This window comes from Cynoglossus semilaevis, chromosome 20, assembly GCF_000523025.1.
Source record: "Cynoglossus semilaevis isolate Cse_v1.0 chromosome 20, Cse_v1.0, whole genome shotgun sequence".
NCBI classification, from domain to species: domain Eukaryota; kingdom Metazoa; phylum Chordata; class Actinopteri; order Pleuronectiformes; family Cynoglossidae; genus Cynoglossus; species Cynoglossus semilaevis.
Window position 1 is genome coordinate 4,413,532 of NC_024326.1, and position 21,254 is coordinate 4,434,785.

The window sequence follows — 21,254 nt, forward strand, 5'->3', positions numbered from 1 at the left end:
TCCCTTGCTGCTGCTGCTGCTGATGTCTGTAGCTTTTACAGGCTAGAACAAGAAAAGCAAGCACATGTTTGGAAGATTTAATAGTGAAAATTTATTTGAAAAAAATAAACGTATATTTGTTTAGATCATATTTTTTCACCTGTGACCTCTTCCTGGTAACTCTAAAAAAGTCCTTGATTCGAGTTTGGCTGCTGCCTCCGCCTTCCACTTTTTTTCTTTCCCGCTCCTGCCGCCTGCCTTCCCGGGTCTGACGGAAGTTTTCCATTCGACGATGAATACGTTCCACACTTCAAACATGGAAACAATTTGAAATGAGACCAAAATTAAAAAGCTGGATGGTGCAAGAAATGCAGGCGTAAAACACACATACCTGACTCTTTTGGTGTGACACAGGAACCTGACCAAGGCTTCTTCATCGGGCTCGGACCATGTAAGCTCAGAAGTGACAGTCTCTGGCGGTTCCAAAAATAACCTGCGTGCTTCTTTGTACTTCCACAGATGTGGAACAGGATGGGTCTGAAAGGAAATAGTCAGATATTTTGCTAGGTTTATCACAAATTGAAAGACAGTATAAAAAAGAATATATGTGTGTGTATATCAAACCACTTACCTTTCTGTTGACATGCAAAACCACGGTCTCAATATTACGGTGTTTCTGGATCAGCGTTAGAGCTCTTTTAGGACCCAGACCAGTTATTTTGTCACAATAGTCACAGCCCAACAAAATGCACAGGTCAACAAACTGGTGGGAGCAGAAGATCAAAATCAGGGTTAGAATTTGGTTAAGACGTAAGACAACCTGATGATTAGTCAAGTCCCACCTCTTTATGGGTGATTTGGAGTTTTTCCAACACTTTGGGTAAAGAATATTCAACTACATCACTGGAGGAAAAAGGGGAGAGGGTGATTATATAATCCCATTACAATCATTACAAAAACAGACTCAAATATCCCATTAATAGCAAATCAATAACATGTGTTTCTAGCGACACAAATGTCCCCAGAAAGACCGGAGTCACGTTCGCCTTTACCTGTCTTTCTTGGCTTTCAACTGACGAATGAGAGTGCTGGCTCCGAATGGCAGCGTGTCCATGTCCTCTGATGCCGCCGCGTCCACTATCCTGTCCATTACCAGTTTGGCGCACAGAGCCTCAGCGTCCCCTGGAGCCTGAGGCACATCGTCACAGGAGATTTCAGTTAAACTACATTAAAAGTATTACTGGTTGCATACAATCTGAGGTGATCGAGCAACTGAACAGGTATTTTTATTAAAAGATATAGGTAGTCACTGCAAACATGCTGAGCGGCCGTAGGGCAGACTTTACCTGGATGACTGGTACACCAAGGAGCTTGAGGAGATGGAGATAATCCTTGGTCTGGGATGAAACTTAATAACAGCAATAAGAGGGCAGGAGCAAATTGTTACAAAAGCTGACATTTAATATTGTGTGTAACACACTGGGTATCAGGTATATAGTTAATGTAATAGGAGACAGGAGAAAATTCCCTTCATGCTTCTACCCAGTTATACCTAAGTCAGTGCGCAGGTGTGATCTCCAACCTGCTGCTTCAGCCCGCTTCTGAAGCTGCAGATAGAAACGGAGCAGTATATATGGAAGTCAGTGTGAGTCAGTGTCAGCTGCATCACTGCGAGGATGACGTCTCGGCTCCATCAGTTCACTGGTTTATGGGAATAAACCTCGACACGACAAACACATGCCGACTGACCTACATACCAGGAGGATACATGCACTGTAGTATCAGTGTGGGTCCAGCTTCACTTACAACAGCTGCTTTTTCTCCAGGAGGCCTTCCATCAAACACAAAGACAGGTTTTATGTCATGCTCCAGGAAAGTGAGGGTGCGGAAGAAGAGACCAATCAGGGGGCTGAACAACAGGAGCAGAAAATAAAAAAAAAACAGAAGATCGATCAAATCATAAGGAAATGTTTTTTTTTTTTTAATGAGAAGATATTTTTTTGGATATGTAGTACAGCTAAAAGAAGAGTGGGTTGCAGCAAACTTACTTCAGACCTGGTGTTGCTGTACGGAACTGGTTCACAACAATGGATGTATCGAGAGCGATGACTTTTCCTGTTGATTTAGAAACAACATGAGTAAACAAAACAGTTTGCCCTAAAGCCCTCACACTATATACACTTATACTGAAACTTCATGTACTGCTAAGTGTACACGTTCAAGAACACAACCCTGTTCATCCATGATGTAGCGAATGGCTCGTTTTTCAACTAGGTTGCATGAGTGGGTTAAAAAAAAGTATACAGTGCCCCCTGTAGGGGGAGCAAGGAATGTTGAGAATATAACCAACTATATCCAATTAACAATATTAGGAACCTAGGACAAACTGATTTAACAAGGTATTTACATGTTGTACGTAGCAATTGCCCAAAGTTAAATGTGTAAATTAAATTTACCTTAAAAGTATATAGTACTGTTTATTGTATACCGCGAAGGTATTATGTGTTTTGTTTTTTTCTAATTGACATCGGTATCCAGTGGTTTAACATGATCGTAGCTGCAGCTCCAGCTAAAGGAAAGGCTTAGACGTGTTACCTGTGTAGTCACTGATATCTCTGTGAGAAATAGCTTCAGGAGCCTCCTTACGGATCAGGTCTGACAGTTTGGTGATGCCCATCTCACCGTTTGATAGTTTCGTCTTCAGGTTAGAAAGAGAGAAACCGCACGATTGTACTTAGCCAAAACTACATATTTTCTATGGCATGTATGTTAACACAAGAGCAACTTCCTGTTTCGCTCTCTAAAAGGACAATAGGGGTCACTATCGTACAAAAATAGCAAATGTAAAAACCAGTGTTTACGTTTCATGCTTGTACAGTAATATTAAACAATACAATTTAAATGTGTCAAAATATAGAGGGTAGTGTTATTAACTAAACCTGGCCAATCAGGGACTTCATTTGCAACTGTTGTTGTGTTCGTCGTCTATGGCAACGGTTCTCTTAGAGGGGCGGTGGGCGTTGAAAAGGAAAATAAATGTCTATATTTTTTCTATTTTTTAATTCAGTGGAGAAATTGTACAATTCACGAATGAAATGCGCTGCAGAAAAAAAGTTAGGGTCACTGGTCAATCGTATGTCCTTCCTTTAGACTTTATATACACACTGCATACCTTTCCACAAAGCGTATGAGGACACCTAGTGGAGGGAAAGTATACATTTCGTTTTCATCACTGACATCCATTATTTATTACAGAAAATTCCAATGTATCTATTTTTCAATTACAACAAAGTGATTTAAGAAACATCTTGTAATGAACACAGAAAGAGCAGTCACTGCAGGACCATTTTAATGTCTCTACAGTGTTTTATAAATAATATCAATGATAACAAAATGAAATATCAAAAATAAATAAATTAACATACTGTGCATAATTACAGATGTAAATATCATTGTACTATGACAAAACCACACAGTGCATGCTACTTCACAACCAAAAAAAAAAAAAAAGGCCGTATAAACAACATTCAGATACATTAACTACTCCAGTGGAATATCCCCAGGTGTCTTATATCACGTTTAATGGGTACATAATGGGACACAAGGGTGAATTAAAACAACAAGCAGCCTGTTCAAGTACTGTACACAAATGCTACGGATACACTTTGTTCAAAGGAGAAAACTATGGCATTGACACTGACCAAAGTAACAAAGGTCTAAGCATTGGTCCTATGTTTTCATCTCTTGTTTTGAGTTTTAAAAAAGTTAAAAGTCTCTTTTCGCTTCACCACTTTTTTCCACCTGCTGATAACAAAATATAGTACCTGAAAAGTTGCTTTAACCAAAACGAACAATCAATGTACTCATGTATCACCTGCTGTTTATCAGGAGTAAAAGTGCAGTTGTTAGCATTTGACTGGCTAGTGAATTGGCACATATCAGAACGATTAGGTGCTTTCATTTTCTTTACTATTAAAAATATATTCCATACAATATTCCTTAACAACCAGTTATTGTTATTATTATTACATGTATTGAACTCATTGATAGTAAATGTGTCATGTTGCTTGGACTTGATCGTTCTTTTATCACAGGATTAATTGACGTGTGCAGTGAGCTATTGATTCTGAAGGAACTAAATGCATCAGAATATTCAATGTCATATATTTTTAATCACATTGATACCAATTGAGATCTTTTGTCTCGATCTCAAAGTAAAAGAAGCAAGAACTGGTCTCTCGCTGTATTTAATGCCTTGCTGGATTAGTTAGATTGTAGTTTCTATTCCAGGTTTAAGTAACAAGAGAAAAACAATAACTTAAACCAAATTATTCTTTGAGATACATGTGACTAAAGAGGTGAAAGGGGAGGAAATGTTGTAATAGTTTAGTGAGTAATTTAAATCATATTCCTCCTTTACATCTGTTTGTAGTAGTCGGATCTTAAATAAAATTAAGTAAATATCCGTATGTGAATCTTTAATGTTGAGTCAGCTGTGTGGATATTCTTTTAGTTACGTGTACAACATGTAAATAAACAGCAATAAACAGTTGGGAACAATCACTCTAGTTTTACCATAAAGTTCAGCCTGATGTGGAAGAGAATTTGGTACAGAAACATAGAAAACTGTGGTTTGAAAATATTGTTGATGCATCTTAATAATGGTTGCCTTTTAATCTTGATAGCACCCCAGATATGACTGGCTTACAGTTATTCAATTTTTTTTTTCACCTCAGCGACGGAACCACATCCATGTGTTCAGGAGCCAAAAAGCCACAGTGGCTGAGTAGAGGATCACCTCTCGCTTTGTACGTTCTTTGTTTTCTTCTTCCAGCAGCTGCAGACGTCTGTTCAGCTTCACTATCTGGATAAACACAACGATCACACGACGGTGTGATGTAACAGTGGTTTTGCTGTGACACGGTGTGAATTATATTATTGTAAACAGGTTTTAACGTTAGTGTATAAAAAGCAGTCACAGCAGTACAATCCCCAGACTAAAGACTTTACCTGCCGTCGTAGTGTGGAGGCATCAATCAAACCAGACTCATCGGGGTTTACGTCCAGAGACAGGTCCAGGTTTGACCTTTGGAAGTAGACATATCACACTTGAGTTAGAATTAACACAGCAAACTTCCTGGCTCCATCCATAAATTTATCTCTTGTTCTGTTTGTCTCTAGACAATAATCTTTAAACATGACAGCCTACAATTGTCCTTTGATGTTTGGCGAAAAGGTGACAAGGAACAGAGACCTGCTGTGGTTGTCATCCAGGACCTCGAGGACCTGCTGGTACGCTCGCCGTGTCGTTGACTGGACATAAGCCATGAAGCCCGTGGTTGTGAACATGTTGCCATTTGCGTCTTCAGGAGAACAGAGAGGGGGACAGACACGGACGGGGTGTGCAGAAGGGGACGGGGTTACACTGGCAGAGAGGCGAGTGCGATGAAAGAAGAGGATATTAGATCATTGTTAAAGTCGAGAAAACGAGAAGGGAGGAGATGTGGTTTAAACGTGCGTTTACCTTGCATCACTCTTGTTCCTGTCGGAGGTGTGGCGTCCGGATGCGTTCTCGCTGGCGCCGCGTCCTCTCTGAGAGCCGGCGTGTAAACGGACCTTGTGTTAAAAGGAAATCAAGAGAAAGTCATTTGTGTGATGAAATACAGTTTTATCAATGAGAAATGAAAGCAGCATCGTGCATGAACAAACCTACCGCGTGGCTGCGGCCGCTTTGTGAGGAGCCGCTCGGCTCAGTCTCCAGTGAGTCCAGCGGCTGTTCTGTGAGAGTGAGGACTCTTGGTGGGGCCTTCATGTTTAGAAGATCAACCGGCGGAACGGACTGGATTAGATCCAAGTCTCTGGGATGAGCGAAACTGAGGTCCCCATCTTCCCCTGTGGACACAGAATATTGTGGAGCAAGGATTTCCACTCTTTGTTTGAGTTCAACATGGAGGACTAAATACTAAATATTTTTCTCTCTCTTCCTAAATTTTTTAGGAAACCAGGTTTCTTGCTGACCATCAGCCTTCATATAATGTATGTTCCATGTATAAATATATGTCTGAAAGTCAAGCTATGTACAAAGCATAGCCTACATGTCTGTCTTATAACCTGCAGAGATATATACAGGCACAATTTGCTATCAACTTTATATATACAGTAAGTTTCTTTAAAATAAATGCTAACTGCCAGTTAGTTTTCTCTCTTTTTTTTTTGTTCTTACCTGCAACAACAATCCTCTCAGGAACCTGCATGATAGTTGTGTGAGAACCAAGCAGGTCGTCCTGAAGATGTAGGGACCCTGTTTGGTTCTCAGGGCCCACCTTGAGCGTGTCGGGGATACGCATGCGTTGGCTGATACCTTCGGTGTATTCCAGCTCAAAATGGATGCGGTTCATCTCAGCTACCTCCGCAGAGGGAGAGCTGAAAGTTGGTCCACTCATCCAGCCTGAAGACACAAGTTTTACAGTAATGTGATGAACGGTGATTAATGTAGGAAGTACTTTTGAGTTCACCGTGAAACAGCAGAAGACCCAAAGCATGCGCGATGCATTCCATGAGCTGAGAATGTCAGCTGATGAAGTTCATTCATGCATGTTTAGGAATGTGGCCACATGTGTCCTCACTGGCTCCTAACGCTGGCGTTAAAATGTATTTTCCTAAAGAGCATTTCATCCTATTTCAGGTGCACTATTGACAATTGGGTTTTAAGGTTTAAAAGGCTATTGTACTGGGCAAATAAACAGAACAATATTTGTAAACTATATATATATATATATATATATATATATAATAAAGGGAAAAGGCTACTGGACCTCTGTTTGTTTTGAGAGCACGTAGCAACATGCTTCTTCTTTGGTAGTTCTTTGGTAGTTTTATAGTAGTTGGCATCCTTTTGTGGTAATACTACCATGGTAAGCTCATCTCTACCTCTATCAATATATATGTATATATACATATATAAGCAATAACTGGAGGACTTTTTAAGTAAATTGTTGATGGTGTCAAAGTCAGCGAGATAATTTGAGAAGATCACTTTGATCAAGAGGCCTTTGATCTTGTGAAGAAACCAGGGCTGATAAATGGAAATTCCAAGGGATACCACCAAGTATCTTCTGCTGAGAGTATTAAAATGAAAATTGACTGGAGGTGGTAGAGGAACAAGGTAGTAAAAGGTAGTAGGGGCAAATGTTTAAGATATACATAATACAGTATAATTAAAGATTTGTCACAATAATTCCAGACTTTGCCTGTGTTTCTTAAAAAAAAAAACCCACTGCACTAAACACAAACACAAGCCATTTCATCTTTACAGCAGTGGAAGTAGGGGAGCTACTGTACATGTTCTTTATTACTTAACTTAATAATATATACATTATATATATTATGTATATATATATATATGCGATACCAAATAAAAGTGACACAAACAGCTAATAAAAGGCTAATGTCAGTGACACACGTAGCAGATGCTCGATACGTAAGCATTAAGTGTTATCATTAGCAGGTGTTATCTAGAGCACGAAATGTTCGCTGCGATGTCTGCGGTGAAACACACTTGTGCTTGTTCGCTTTAGCTGCTATATATGCTTACCGTGTCACACTGTCCTCCTAAAATGTCATGTGTCGTCGTTTCTTCTAGAAATTAGTTAGAACAGCAGCAATTTCAGCAGTGATAGCTTGGCTAAGAGCCGCTCGTGTCTGTACACTGCGGAACACAAACCCTGCGTGTGCGAAGAGGCGGGGCTAGTCACATTGCACTGTGAACTCTCGGAACGGGAATCAGCATAGACAAGCCGTATAATAAAACGAGCGCACACAGAGGCTTGCGTTCGGTTACGCAGTTAGTTGCGAACATTATTTTAAAGTCAAATAACGTTTTGATAAAATCATTAGAAATAAAACCCAGAATATAGGTTTATATACGTTTGAAATATTTCAATTCAATTTTCAATTACACTTTTTTATGAAGATGGGTTATTGCCCATGCACAAATACATAGTTAACCTTTTTTAAAAGGATAGCGCAAGTTGTCCGAGAGCCGTCAATAAATAAATATTGTTTTGTTGGACAAAAAGGACACAACACATCAAAATAAACTCAATTGATTTATGTCCCATTTATGCAAATATATTGAAATATCACATATTTTCTACCTTTAAATGTCTACACTGTTAAGTACATTGTAATAAGAATACTGTTTTAGATGGAGTGTCCTCACCAAGACAACAGCTCCCATAATTCCAGAGTGTATGACAGCACTGCGCATGCGTAGAAGCTCTGGGCCATTATTTTGTCCTCAAGCTTCAAATGAACAACAGGAGAAGCGTTTTCTTGAAATGAATTAAATATTCATACGCGGAAGGATCCTCTTTTTGGCCGACTTGTCTGTCGATTCAAACATACATGGAGTCTTTGCTTCAGTAGCGGGTTGTGTCACTGTGCTGGTTCCGTCCAGCGGTGGACTTGAGGCCGAAACACAGCGCGGGGTGACAGCCCCGTTAAAGGCAGCAGATTTGGGTGTTTATCTGCTCGACTAGCCACCAGGCTCTGGCCTCGTAGACACAGCTACGACAGGAGACAGGAGGGGGGATAACCCCGAGGGAGCGTTTGTAAAGTCCAGGATAGAGAGACAGTGGCTGTCCCTGTCCCGTCCAGTCTGCTGAAGGGATGGCACACCTTCGTGACATGCAGAACCAGGTATTGAGATCCCTTTTTCCCCCCTCTCTCCAGCTGTCACCTCCCTGTATTGTCCAAGATAAGGCGAATCGTCACGACTGTCTGCTTGGTCTTCCAATGGGTTGCTTTAAGGGTGGAGGGTCTGAACCAAAAAAATCTACTAAAACACTGATATTCTGTTGCTACTCACTTCAAATCTGTTCGCTATTTATATCACTTGCAGAGCGTCAGATGATTAATCTTTATGTACAAAAGCAAACGTATTTGCTAATACATTAAGGCTTTATATTTCTTGCCACCATAATTCTAAATAAAACAATGGGTTTATCCAGTGGGTCTAAATAACTACAGAGCCGTTTCGTTTCAGTTATGCACTCAATTGGCTGTGTTACAACTATATTTTCACCTAATGGATTGGAGATGTGTCCACCCATGCTGTCTGGGCTGTTTACCCATTAAATTAAACCCATTCAATCTGTCGTGATATGTGTGTGATCATTCCATTCTTTCCCAGAATTCCCGATTGGACCCGGAGGAGTACTTTACCAAACAGGAGAGGATCGGGAAGGGTTCCTTCGGAGAGGTCTACAAAGGCATCAACAATCGCACGAAGGAAGTGGTGGCCATCAAAATTATCGACTTGGAGGAGGCGGAAGATGAGATCGAGGACATTGGGCAGGAGATCAAGGCGACGAGCCAGTGTGACAGCCCGTTTGTTACCAAGTATTACGGGTCTTACCTGAAGGTGAGATGAGAACACAAACGCCACACAAACCAGCATGTGTAACACAAATACTACATAAACGTGGCGTTTATATTTTCTGTTTCCTCTCAGGGGACCAAGTTGTGGATTATCATGGAGTATTTAGGTGGAGGCTCTGCCCTGGATCTGGTGACTTTTTTTTTTTAATGTCCCGCTGTTGACTTGTATACAACACCAGACAGAATCTCGGCCTTACATTTACCGTTCTCTGTCCCTTCAGCTTCGTCCGGGGCCTCTGGAAGAGACATACATTGCTACTATCCTGAGGGAAATCCTAAAGGGCCTGGAGTATCTGCACTCTGAAAGGAAAATTCACAGAGATATCAAAGGTAATGCCAGGCACGGGCAATACCCACGTTCCCCAATAGGTGGCGTAGAAAGCATTTTAGCATTTATGCTTAGTTCACATGAACGCTCCATCTATCTGCTCCTGACCCGGCCCTCCTGTTTAATTTTAGGACAATTGTGGCTTGCGAGTCAAAAAGTTAGCCCACGCCTGGTCTACGCACTTGTTGTCTGGGCCATTTTTACTGCCGGAGCATGTTCTCCAGCGTCTGTGTGTAAATATTTATTATTTATTGTCTGCTGTGTTGATGTACAGTAAGTGCAGTCGGGTGTAAAACTCAATAGCCCTTATGGGACTATTAGAGTTCACGGAATCTCGGCACGTTGTGAAATAGGAACCGACTGCTCTTGACTCCCTATCTCCTTGTTTGTCTCTGCCGTCGTAGCTGCCAACGTGCTCTTGTCAGAGCAGGGCGATGTGAAGCTGGCCGATTTCGGAGTGGCAGGCCAGTTGACGGATACCCAGATTAAAAGGAACACATTTGTGGGAACACCATTCTGGATGGCTCCGGAGGTTATTAAACAGTCTGCGTACGACTTTAAGGTGAGTCAGCGCTGCTAGAAATAAAAACGTTTATGTTCTATCAAGTATGATGGAGCAAGACTTTTTGAAGAAATTTATAGGAGGTTATGACGAAACCACGGAACGCTTTTTCACACATCTCTCTTTGTCTCCCACTCAGGCTGACATCTGGTCGTTAGGCATCACTGCCATCGAGTTAGCTAAAGGAGAGCCACCTAACTCAGACCTGCACCCCATGAGGGTCCTCTTCCTCATCCCCAAAAACACTCCTCCCACCCTGGAGGGTCCTTACAGCAAACCTTTCAAAGAGTTCGTGGAGGCCTGTCTAAATAAAGATCCTCGTTTTGTAAGTAGAGCAGATCAGGTCCGTGTCGAACACGCGTGCGGCCCAGGCTGAACGTTTTGGGTGGTTTCTGTCCACAGAGGCCGACTGCCAAAGAACTTCTGAAGCACAAGTTCATCACACGTTACACCAAGAAGACGGCGTACCTGACCGAGCTGATTGACCGCTACAGACGCTGGAAGTCGGAGGGACACGGGGAGGAGTCCAGCTCGGACGACTCGGACATGTGAGTCTCAGTAGTGTACAGCATTGTTTCCCAAAGACTGGGTCGTGACCCTCAGGTGGGTCGCAAAGGTTTGTGACTTTTAAAAAATGAAAGAAAAAGGTTTTTTAGAATCACCTGGATAGAAATAAGAAATTAAAAATGCCAGTTTTTTTTTTCTAATGAAACATTCATTCATCTGTCCAGGGATGCTGATGGTGATGTGGACAATTGTCCCATGTGGACCTTCCCTACAGTCAGACCCAGCTCTATGAACAAGTTACAGAAGGGCTACACGCACACAGACTCGGAGGTGAGCCGCGTACAACACCCGCAAGTACCGAGCCGTAGCTTTCCGTCGTCTTCCTAACACGCTCTCTCCTCTCTACAGTCGGGCGATTCGGTGAAAAGACAGCCCAAGTCGCAGTGTCTCTCTGCGTTGGTCACGCCCATCTTCAGAGAGGTAGGTGTATTGGGGGGAAAACAGGTGCTCCATCAGCATCAAATATTGTTCTTCTTCATCCTTTCATCCTTTATTATTCACTGCAATCATAACCATGAGAGTCCAAGTTAACTGCCTACATCATCAGACTTGGTTCGCGTTTCCACTTCATTTACTTTTGTCCCACCGCAATTAGAAGGTGCTGTATGAACAGTGTGTTTTAGCAGGGTGGAGCGGCCAGAAAGAGGGGAACTCACGTCATCCAAGCCGTCAGTGTTTGCTTTGACCTGTGGTGCCTTTATTTATTCAAGTCAGACTGAGGTGACAGGTCTCTCAGAGACGTGTCGTCTCAGAGTGACTGAGTTTTGGTTCACGTATTTGAACCTCTGGAGTGTCCGCCTACTCCTGTAGGAGCAGTTGTGACGCCTAAGTAGATTTTTTTTTTGTATAATCTTATACAATCTGGGAATGTGTCATAAAATGAGCCGTCTTGATTTGGGATGATTTTATTTAGACATACTGTCGTACTGCGCTAGCCCCCTCTGTGGGTTACCTTTGGTAACGACCATGTTTCACCTGTTTGCACCCACAGTTGAAGGAAAAGCGGCGAGCGAGCGGCGGCGGCGTAGGAGCTATTGAGGAGTTAGAGAACGCCTTCAACCTGGCTGAGGAGTCCTGTCCAGGCATCTCTGACCGTCTGGTCACACACATGATGGAGAGAGTGTGCAGGTGATCCACTTCTGTCCAACCGCAATGAACAAAACGCTGGTCGGTTCTGTTCTGACTGACTCTTCCATGTGACCTTTTTCAGGTTTTCATTAAACGGTAACACCACCCCGTCTTCACGGTGAAACCCCAGCTGGATGTAACTAACCCTAACCCTAACCCAGTCCCCTCCACCCATCTTCTCAGATTAGGACCACAGAAGAACCTTCACCTCCCTCTCCACCTTCGACCCTCCCATGTCTTGTATCCCAGAAGAGATCTTTTAATTAGTTTTAATTAAATATTTTTACAGTTTTCTTTTTTTGTTTTTCTTTATGAGTGGAGAGTATTTAAGATGAAAAGCCATGACATGTAGAGCGTTGTGTACTATACCTGTTAGAATGATAAGTAAAAAAATATATTAAACTTTATGAACCTGTTGTCCTCAGTGTCTCTTTACAATATTATACCTGAACATGGACACTAAGTAGTCACAGGTGTGAGAAGAAAAGACCCATTACTGAAGAACCTAGGTTTAATAAAACATTTATTCTTATACATGTATCAAGAACAGTATTTGGTATTTTTTTTTAATATTGGATAGAAAGCACACAAAGTGGAATGTCAAGATCTGACTTTCTGACTGGTGAGGGAGATCTTAGCTCCTCTGCAGTCAGAGGAAACCACAGAGGGCTCATCAGTCGGGACACACCATATTTGTTTTAAATGTCATTTTAAAATAATGATTCTTCCTGGCACAGGACTTCATTTTTGGAGAGGAGATATGAAGCAAATACGTATAATTGGAAGGACGCAGTAAAGCACCTGACAGAGGTGTCACAGTAAAAAAAAAATAAAAAAAATCACAATGTCTAGATAATCCCTCACTGTGGTAGGTGTGAGGTAAATACAGTTAAAACCGTGTCCTTCATTGGTCAGTCTGTAAGGCCGTGTTCAGACGTTTGATGGCAGAAGGTCGTCATTTCTCTGTTCTTTTTCTTCCTGCAGTCTGAACAAGGCCTGAGAGGTCAAGGGTCACAGTATTTAGTTCATATCAAACTCTGAAGGATTTAAAAAAAAAAACAAACACCTTATTTCAAAAGTTGCTGGCACTGAACTAAGAATTGCACAACTGGTAATAATCACGGAGGAGCTGAGTTACATGCAAAAAAAAAAAAGAAAAAAAAAGTGATGTAACAAATAAAAGTAACAAAATGACTGAATGGGCTGGGAACCTGACAGAAAAAATATTGGCATTGAAAAAGGCTGTTTCTGTTAGCTTTCAACATAGTGGATTCTCCCAATGAAACCCTACAAAAAAACAAAAACACTGAAAAGTAACAGAACCTCCCAATGGGTTTGTTTATAATTATTACTTCATTTGGGTAAATGAGAACCTGTGTGTAAATATATAAACGTAACACTGTCTGAATATACTTTACTATACGTATAAAAAAAGAAAAGTCACCATTTCCCACATGGGACCAAATGAAAATAGTGGCGAGAAGTACGGTAGGAGTCGACTCTTTCTGGTCTGAGAACAGCAACGCTCAAGAATCTAGAGTTTAAAAAAACAAAAACAAATGTGAAATGACAAGTTAAGATAACAAATGATACGTAATGCACACAGAGTGTGGTTGAAATTCCAGCTCCTACCGCAAGCCTTTCACACGTCCCCGTCTCCTTCTCCCTGCTTCTGCATCTGGGCCTGCATCCTGGCGATCATCTCCTGCATTCGCCTCAACTGCGCAGATATGACGGAGGAACAGTTAAAATACAGATTGGGGACTTCCCATTTGTCCACTCAGGAGTTCCTGTTTCCTCTGTCTGATCCATCAGACTGGCTGCATCATCGTTAAAGTCTGTGCGCTCGTTAACACATAATGAATGAGAAACTGCTGCTCGTCAAACGTGGTTCTTAACGAGGACCGGTTGTGAACATAAATAATTTATGAGAGTGTTACGCTTTTGACGTGGAGACATAAAAATCACAGGCTGTTTGACTGCAGCCAGTGTGGCAAAAAAAAAAAAAAAAGCCTGTGTAGTTTTGATGTTTAAATGGCGTTTGTATGTAGTAAACGTTAGTCACATCTCACCTCAGCCTCCTTCTCCTGCAGGATTATGTCCTTGTCCATCTCCTCCGGCTCTGGTCCCTTTCTGTTTCAGAGACACAGTGTTACTTTACATGTTGACCGTGTGTTGGTAAATACAAAATGTTGGTCATTTAAGGTGGAAATGATCCAGATTTCAGAGACTGACGAGGTGTGATAGTTCACAAAGCATCGAGGTGAGTCAGCAGGGTGAGCCTTGGTGCTGTGTGTCGCTGTGCCAGTTTATTGAGTGACATTAGGCAAACATGACAAAAGCCAAAAAGTGAGAAAGTGGAAAAGTGGTCAGTGGGTTAGTGAAGCGTTCTGACTGAAGAAAAGTGGGCGTCTAAAACAAGTATCTACGAAGAGACAGAAAAGCAAGGAGTGCGAGAGATAGGGAACAGCGGTACCTCCCCCAAAATGTAAAAAAAACATAACAGTACCTCCAACAGGCCACTCCGGGGATTGAACAAATCAAGACCAGCCATCATTGGACAGATGGCGAGGAAACGTGAGACGACGGCAAAAAAAAAAAAACACTCCTTTTTCCTGGGTCGTCTTTGGAGGAAAGTCTACAAGAATCTTTTTGGTCTAAACTGAGGGGGTAAGTGATGATGATGATGACGTCACACTATGTTATATCAGAGAGAATATTTCTATACTACGTAGTTTAACTACACATGCTGTTTCACTACATAAGAGAGTAAGACCGTGACCCGCTAAAACCAAGTTTTACCCAAACACCACGGTCTGAGGGAATGGTCGACATGCAAACTAAGGAGTTACAGCTACTGAGCTACAGACCTGAGTCGCACTCATTAATATATGACTCATGAGAGAGAATTGAATGACCTGAGATGCTGTATTTGTGCTGAGCTTTTCAAAATCCATAATGTCTTTTTCAGAGTTTCTGCTGTTTGGGGCTGAGGGGGGAGGTGCAGAAAGCAAGCTGACAGACAAGTACGTACGCAGGAGACAGAGGCAGAACATAACCATGGGAGGACAACCTTCCACCCCGTTTGAGGCGGTCTGAGCGGAAGTTCTCGTAGTGCAGGTCCTGGGTCACTTCCTGTAGATCCTGCATGTGGGTTCTGTGAAAAAGAGACAAGAAATTGGGCAAAATAAAGATGACAATTTGAAACCGTTTTACCACCAATTCAACGCATGTGAAATGAGCTCACATCAGCATGGTCCTCAGTTTGAGGAAGTCGTTGTGCTCTGGGTTCTCCACCTCCACCACGCCCCAGGGATACAGACGACCTCGCACCTTCTTTCCTTTGGCTTCGATCTGCTGGTTGGAGCCGACCACCGCGAACGGAATGCTGGCCTGTAGAAGAGCGAATAAAGGTGGATTTTAATATACAACTGTATATTAATAAAACTGTAAATATCTGGTGACAGATGTGAATGTGAAGGGTTCACCTTCAGAATCCTAGTTTGTTCTTTGAAGTCCTCGTCCTCGTCCGACTCGGCATCAGGCAGGTGGTAAATCTTAATACCATGTTCATCGATCTCATCCAGAATCTTTAATAGACACAGAAAGATACATTTATGCACAGCAGGGGAAAGAACATCGTTCTATGATTGTATACGGAGCATTCCTTTTCCATGAGGCGTCAGAACTCACGTACTGTTGGAGCACATAACAGACACAGTCATTCTCAGTAAACCAAAATATCCCCTGACTCACCCTGCGCTTGAGCCTCTCCCTTTCCCTGAGGGTCAGAGTATCCGCCTTGGCGATGACGGGAACCACGTTAACCTTGTTGTGAATGGCCTTCATGAACTGGACGTCCAGGGGTTTTAGGCTGCTCAGACAGGAAACACAGAGTAAAGAGTCAGAGAAGGGCTCAAAGTTCATGTCACTGCTGATGGATTTGAGGAAAAAACAAAACAAAACATAAATATGACGTAGGTCTCACCCGTGTCCCAGGGGGGAAATGAAGTAGAAGCAGCAGTGAACTCTGTTGTCAACAATGTGTCTACGATTGAGTCCACTCTCATCATGGAGGTAGCGCTCAAACTGGTCATCGATGTAGCTGATAATGGTACTGAAGCTACAGGAGGTAGGAGAAAAAGGTTGCATTTAACACCCATGTATTATCGTATTATTGATTTAAAAAAAATCCTGATAAAAATAGTTTTTAGCATTTAATAAATCTCAAAATTTGTGGTGTCATGTTAATGCTGAGGCTCACTTTTGACTGGAATAATTCTTATATTAAAAGCTATATTATATAAAGTGACATTATATAAGCTAATACTGATATAAAATTGGAAAAGAAGCAAAAGAAGATATTTCGTAACAATAGCATCAAAGTTCCATACCAGTCCTGACTGTTGATGGCATCTCCGTATCCTGGCGTGTCAACCACAGTGAGACGCAGCTTTACTCCTCGCTCCTCAATCTCTACCGTTGAGGCTTCAATCTGAACTGTCCTTTCTATCTTTTCTGTTGGAAGAAAAAAAAAAGAGAATGAAGGAAAAAGTGAAAAAAATTGAAACAAAATAAAAAACAAACTAAGAGTCAAACCTGCTGCTCCGGGGATGACTCTCTCAGGGTAGAGGTCGGTGAGAAACAGGCTGTTGATCAGAGTAGATTTTCCAAGTCCAGATTCACCTTAACAAACAAACAAAAACAGATTATTACACAAAAGCCAGATTCAATAGTCTGAAGAAACTGCTCTTTTATTAATTGTTTTTTTTTTAATAAAAGCTGAGCCATTATCAGCCATTAAAATCCCCATGTGCCTTTCTCAGGAATGCTGCTACTGTGATTCCCACCACAGCTGTGCCAAATGATTTACACAAGCCTGCACTGTACATTCTCAACGGGCCTGGAAAATCGGAGCTGACACAGAAATTAAGCACAGTGACTGCAGAAAGACGACAGTTTTAAATAAAGAACCGGAAAAATGTCATAACTTATTATGACTTCTGTTTGCGGAAGACGTGCGTATCGATTCCATGTACAAGAAAACGTCAATTTTATTGGAAAGTCTGGCTCAGACTGAGGGTGGCAGCACTGCAGCCATGTCCAGTGTGTGAATCAGTCCTCGGAGACCCAGAGGCAACATTCCTCTCTGGGTTATTTTAATGCAAAAGGATGAGCAGTGTGAGTCTACCATCCCCCTCTTTATCAACAAGCAGAGATTCACACAGTCTTGGCACACTCCGACTTATCCAACACTGCTGCTGCTGCTGCTTCTCCCACTGAGGGACTGTCAAAATAAATATTTTTTATATATTTTTTTTTATTGCAAACAAGAGAAACATGAATATTGACTTGAGTAATGGAACTCTTTTTAAGAAAAAAAAAGCAAACAAGAGAAACATGAATATTGACTGAGTAATGGAACTCTTGTTAAAAAAAAATATCACCAATGACCCCATACTGTACAAACCAATTATCAAAACTAAAATCACAAATACTAAGAAAGCAACCACAATGCATTCACATAATAATTACAGTGAGCACTCACCTACTACCATCAACGTAAACTCAAATCCTTTCTTTACAGACTTGCGGTGAACCTGATTGGGCAGGTTGGCGAATCCAACGTACCCTGGAGTTTCAGGATTATTGAACTGGCCCTGGGATTTAAAAAAAACAAAAAAAATATGACACGTGATGTGGAAGGTTTGCTGACAGTTCAGTGACAAATCATTACAATTACAGGTGTTGCAGTAATCACAGAGGTGGAAGTGAAGTATTCAGACAGGTCTGCTGTTTGTTAAAAACCTCTTTCCCCTCATTCCAGTGTTTATGGCTTTTCATTACCAAGAATGACTGCACCTCAGGAACACTCTAAAGCAAGAGCAAGCTTCACTACAGAGTTGATATATTCCTTATTTTGTTTGTTCTGTTGTCTTAAGTCTGGCAATATCTACCCCCTCCCATTTCCCCCTTCCTTTCAAAAAAGGTCAGCGCTGATAAGAGCGATAAGCACTCCATGTGTTTCTGTGTCGCCTTAGGGCCATTTCAACTCACAGAAACATGTAGTAGTGAGTCATGTGGACGCAGGGCAGCACTAACAGCATCTGTTCAGGTAACAGGTTTGTTTTCCAACAACAAACAAAACTACAACTAGATTTCTGTAAAGGATAGGTAACATAGTCAGACGGTGTAATAAATAAGTAATTAGAAAAAAATTGTTAAAATGATCATCATTATTTTTTCTTGGACTCACCTTCATTTTCTCAGCCTGAGACATTTTTCTTGTATTTTAACCTGAAAGAAAACAGACAGAATCATGTAAAGCAGGCAAAAGAATGAGAAGGTAGGAGGTAGTAATGAATTAATTACTGATATTTCACGTAGACGATAATAACAAATGCAGCCATGAGTAGACGGGCTACAGTTTAGGTGAGTTTAGTAAAGACTGGACGTGCTCAGCTTGTATAGGAAGTGGCTGCATATGAAAGGAAGTGGAATTCAGGCTACTTCCTATTCTATTTGGGTTAATATTCTCATCTCAACAAAACAAAAGTTAAATCAACATGTCACAACTTTTGAATGTTTACAAGGAATTATTCAACCTATAATACTAACAACAGTATAATTAAGTAAACCCTTGTTCTCGTTCACGTGCAGCTTTACTGAAATGGAACCAAATAAGGTTACACGCTAATTTAGGCCTGACGTTCAGAGACAGGAAGTCTGCTTTGAAAGTGTTGTGTGTCAAACCAACCATCCATGTTCTCGCCACAGAAAGAGTAACTGACGCATTTCCCTGTTGCCTGCAGCTCTATAATCTGCATGTGAGAAATTAACACCAGTGTCTGCTGTTACTCCTGGTAATCACTGGTTTGGTTATTTGTATACAGTGTGACTCCATTCATACATGCTTGTATAAACATGTAATCAAGGTCTTGTTATTTGTCACAGAGGAGCAGTGGCTTTAGAGCATATTTATATTTAAGAAGCAGAAATCACTGAAAGTCACTCAGACAATAAGTTGAGCCTGAAAACAGTTGGTGAAATATTAGTTATTGAATAACTAATAAAAAAACAGCTTATTGCAGTACTTACTCATTAGACAATGCACTATAAGACCGCATTTTAAATCAAAAGTATTATAGGAACACACCCACAGACTGTGGTGTCTCAATATAGCGCCACACAAAGTAAAAGTACAATTTAATTTGCTGGTGAGCATTAATACACGTCGAAGTTTATCTAAATACACTTTAAACTGTTCAGGAACCAGATGAATGAAGGGGACGTGTCAAATTAACCAAGGCTAACGTTTTTACATGCACAAACACAAAGGTGAAAAATCAAACAGTCGGAAAAGGCTGCTGTCTCTAACAGAGACAACAACGATAACGTGTTGGCGCAAAAGCATCATTTAATTGTACCTCAACGTTTTAAAAAGAATAAAAAAAGGAGTCCCAACGGAAGCTAACTAGACTAACGAGCCTCGCTAGCAGCTCAGAAACTTGGCAGAAGCTCGGGGTCTCGATAACTAACTACAACCAACTCAATGAGCAAGACAGGATGTTCTTTTAAAAATAGCTAATGTTAGCAGTAAAGACAGCGACGGTTCTTTTCTTCTTGTTCTCTTTGGGCTGAAGTGATTAAGAAAAGATTCTTATTTTCTTTCCAAAAAACAGTGTCGTTACCTTGCAGTCCAGACAACCCAGAGAATAGACTGATAGCCGTTGTTAAACTAAAGAGATTCTCAGCGGACACCGAAATTCTTCAGATTCCACAGTCACAGCTTCCTTTAGCAGCAGAGAAGGACCACAATGCACCGGGCGAGAGGCAGAGCCCCGCTCATCCAAGAGCAAATACACACCTCAAATGTGAGGTTTGCCTTTAAAAAAGTAGTTTAAAGGAATTTTTCAACACATATTCAGCAACAGGATTTTTTTTTTCACACAAAAACGAAAAACACCAGGACAAGAATCACTACAAACTGCAGTCTTTAATGAATAATAAAGTACTAATTACTATTTTATTGATATTTAATATTAGGATTAATGCAGAATGTATAACAACATCATAAAAATATTTTAAAAGCCTTACTGCCTGTCGAACTTACAATTTAACCTTACACAAAATATTAACCTGCAATAATGGTACATGACCAAAAGAGGGCACCAAAACTCTTTGTGAAAGTCATATACCTTAAATGCAGTTTATTATATACAATAAAAGGTAAACGAATAAATTGTTACTGTACGAATAAATTACACGTCGTATATTAATTACTAATTAAATAATCATAATAAAAAAATAATATTTGATAAACAATTTATAATTCTATGTCGAATGACTTTTACCAGGCGGCTCGTTGGTCTAGGGGTATGATTCTCGCTTTGGGTGCGAGAGGTCCCGGGTTCAAATCCCGGACGAGCCCTCTTTTTCGTTTATCTTTTCTTTTTCCGTTTTCAAACCTATTAAACAGAATTAAACAGAATTTACATTGCAATGTACATGCTACTTTTTGTAGACCTTTTCCCCCCTTCATTTGTCATTGTGAAAATTTAATTTCTGAAATTTCTTGAACATATTGTTTATCAATTACTGAACCAACTCCATTCTAAATAACACATACTTAATAAGAAAACTTCTTCTTCAGGTATGCATTACCATTCTAAATAACACATACTTAATAAGGAAAGATATATTTTTAATAATTAAAAAAACATACAGAGTCTTCTTCAGGTATGCATTGCTGCTCCAGTGGTGTTGGAGGAATTAAAATCATGCCCATTTACAACCTTTTCTGTCTTCCATCCACAGGGACTGATCTTGGCTTTGCTGTTGTGACAGAATCTGTGCTTCCTCCTTCTCTCCTCCCGTCTGCCTCAGGACAGACGCTGCTTTGCTAAACATGAGAGGAGGAGATATGTCAGTAAATACCAATCCAGTTCCCTTTGCCGTTAGAGCAAGCATATCATCTCCCCAGGAGCTACACTATTCTCATTATTTCCATAAGCCTCTTACTGGCACCATGTGCTTTCGTTTGTGGAGGTTTTATGCTCTGAAGTGCTACTGTATATATATTTTTTAATGTCATCTCCGTATTTACTCGGCCTATGTGGTAAAGAATAGAAATAGGCTGAATTCCTAATGAATGCAGGCTTTTTGATCGTTTGCATTATATGATATGGGTGCTATAATTCAATTTCCCAGCAAGAAGCGTGTCGGAATTCAGTGGTTGTTACTTGTTTC

At 40.9% G+C, this 21,254-nt stretch overlaps 4 protein-coding genes and 1 non-coding gene across 8 annotated transcripts; 2 read left to right on the forward strand and 3 right to left on the reverse strand.

Moving 5' to 3' along the window:
• On the reverse strand, window positions 1-2,784 carry LOC103396154 (probable flap endonuclease 1 homolog; the record flags this gene model as incomplete). Its single annotated transcript, XM_017042089.2, has 11 exons — window positions 2,575-2,784; window positions 2,028-2,094; window positions 1,786-1,888; window positions 1,532-1,586; window positions 1,326-1,387; window positions 1,032-1,168; window positions 822-882; window positions 611-742; window positions 371-516; window positions 140-287; window positions 1-42 (listed from the first exon to the last, which is right to left on the reverse strand). Coding segments are annotated over exons 1-11 (1,035 nt in total), but the record flags the coding sequence as incomplete, so codon positions are not given.
• A 240-nt stretch (window positions 2,785-3,024) lies between these two features.
• LOC103396111 (mitochondrial fission factor homolog A-like) lies at window positions 3,025-7,915 on the reverse strand. Of its 2 annotated transcripts, none has more exons than XM_008334074.3 (7): window positions 7,574-7,915; window positions 6,203-6,427; window positions 5,693-5,871; window positions 5,504-5,595; window positions 5,234-5,404; window positions 4,990-5,065; window positions 3,025-4,843 (listed from the first exon to the last, which is right to left on the reverse strand). In XM_008334074.3, the coding sequence occupies exons 2-7, from the start codon at window positions 6,420-6,422 to the stop codon at window positions 4,712-4,714; spliced, it is 870 nt and encodes a 289-aa protein (XP_008332296.1). In that variant the 5' UTR covers window positions 6,423-6,427; window positions 7,574-7,915; the 3' UTR covers window positions 3,025-4,711. The 2 variants fall into 2 exon arrangements, with proteins under 2 accessions (XP_008332296.1, XP_008332294.1); XM_008334072.3 differs by lacking the exon at window positions 7,574-7,915 and adding an exon at window positions 6,795-7,211.
• A 258-nt stretch (window positions 7,916-8,173) lies between these two features.
• stk25b (serine/threonine kinase 25b) lies at window positions 8,174-12,422 on the forward strand. The gene is made up of 11 exons (XM_008334070.3): window positions 8,174-8,679; window positions 9,173-9,403; window positions 9,494-9,550; window positions 9,642-9,750; window positions 10,153-10,310; window positions 10,450-10,635; window positions 10,713-10,858; window positions 11,042-11,147; window positions 11,226-11,297; window positions 11,869-12,005; window positions 12,088-12,422. The coding sequence occupies exons 1-11, from the start codon at window positions 8,650-8,652 to the stop codon at window positions 12,125-12,127; spliced, it is 1,272 nt and encodes a 423-aa protein (XP_008332292.1). The 5' UTR covers window positions 8,174-8,649; the 3' UTR covers window positions 12,128-12,422.
• A 142-nt stretch (window positions 12,423-12,564) lies between these two features.
• septin2 (septin 2) lies at window positions 12,565-19,841 on the reverse strand. Of its 3 annotated transcripts, none has more exons than XM_008334067.3 (13): window positions 19,697-19,841; window positions 18,262-18,302; window positions 17,554-17,665; window positions 16,605-16,691; window positions 16,400-16,523; window positions 15,994-16,128; window positions 15,762-15,879; window positions 15,494-15,595; window positions 15,253-15,398; window positions 15,040-15,162; window positions 14,078-14,138; window positions 13,638-13,725; window positions 12,565-13,539 (listed from the first exon to the last, which is right to left on the reverse strand). In XM_008334067.3, exons 2-12 carry the CDS (start codon window positions 18,283-18,285, stop codon window positions 13,648-13,650), a joined length of 1,110 nt encoding a protein of 369 aa, XP_008332289.1. In that variant the 5' UTR covers window positions 18,286-18,302; window positions 19,697-19,841; the 3' UTR covers window positions 12,565-13,539; window positions 13,638-13,647. The 3 variants fall into 3 exon arrangements, with proteins under 3 accessions (XP_008332289.1, XP_008332291.1, XP_016897788.1); XM_008334069.3 differs by having other exon boundaries at window positions 15,079-15,162; window positions 19,697-19,838; XM_017042299.2 differs by having other exon boundaries at window positions 15,079-15,162; window positions 16,400-16,691; window positions 19,697-19,840.
• Window positions 19,842-20,364: 523 nt separating this feature from the next.
• On the forward strand, window positions 20,365-20,436 carry trnap-ugg (transfer RNA proline (anticodon UGG)). Its single transcript has one exon. It is a non-coding gene; the product is annotated as a tRNA-Pro (tRNA).
• The last annotated feature ends 818 nt before the right edge of the window (window positions 20,437-21,254 follow it).

Bases quoted from the DNA above. Each gene is read 5' to 3' on its own strand.
- LOC103396111 (XM_008334072.3), bottom strand. From the start codon at position 6,870: ATGCCAACTACTATAAAACTACCAAAGAACTACCAAAGAAGAAGCATG. The intron at 5,872-6,202 runs GTAAGAACAAAA...CTGTGTCCACAG, and splicing joins TGAGAGGATTGTTGTTGCAG to GGGAAGATGGGGACCTCAGT. The intron at 5,596-5,692 runs GTAGGTTTGTTC...TTTTAACACAAG, and splicing joins AAAGCGGCCGCAGCCACGCG to GTCCGTTTACACGCCGGCTC.
- stk25b (XM_008334070.3), top strand. From the start codon at position 8,650: ATGGCACACCTTCGTGACATGCAGAACCAG. The intron at 10,311-10,449 runs GTGAGTCAGCGC...TCTCCCACTCAG, and splicing joins AGTCTGCGTACGACTTTAAG to GCTGACATCTGGTCGTTAGG. The intron at 11,148-11,225 runs GTGAGCCGCGTA...TCCTCTCTACAG, and splicing joins ACACGCACACAGACTCGGAG to TCGGGCGATTCGGTGAAAAG.
- septin2 (XM_017042299.2), bottom strand. From the start codon at position 18,285: ATGTCTCAGGCTGAGAAAATGAAG. The intron at 16,129-16,399 runs GTATGGAACTTT...TACCTCCTGTAG, and splicing joins GCCATCAACAGTCAGGACTG to CTTCAGTACCATTATCAGCT. The intron at 13,726-14,077 runs GTGAGATGTGAC...ATATCTGCGCAG, and splicing joins TGCAGGAGAAGGAGGCTGAG to TTGAGGCGAATGCAGGAGAT.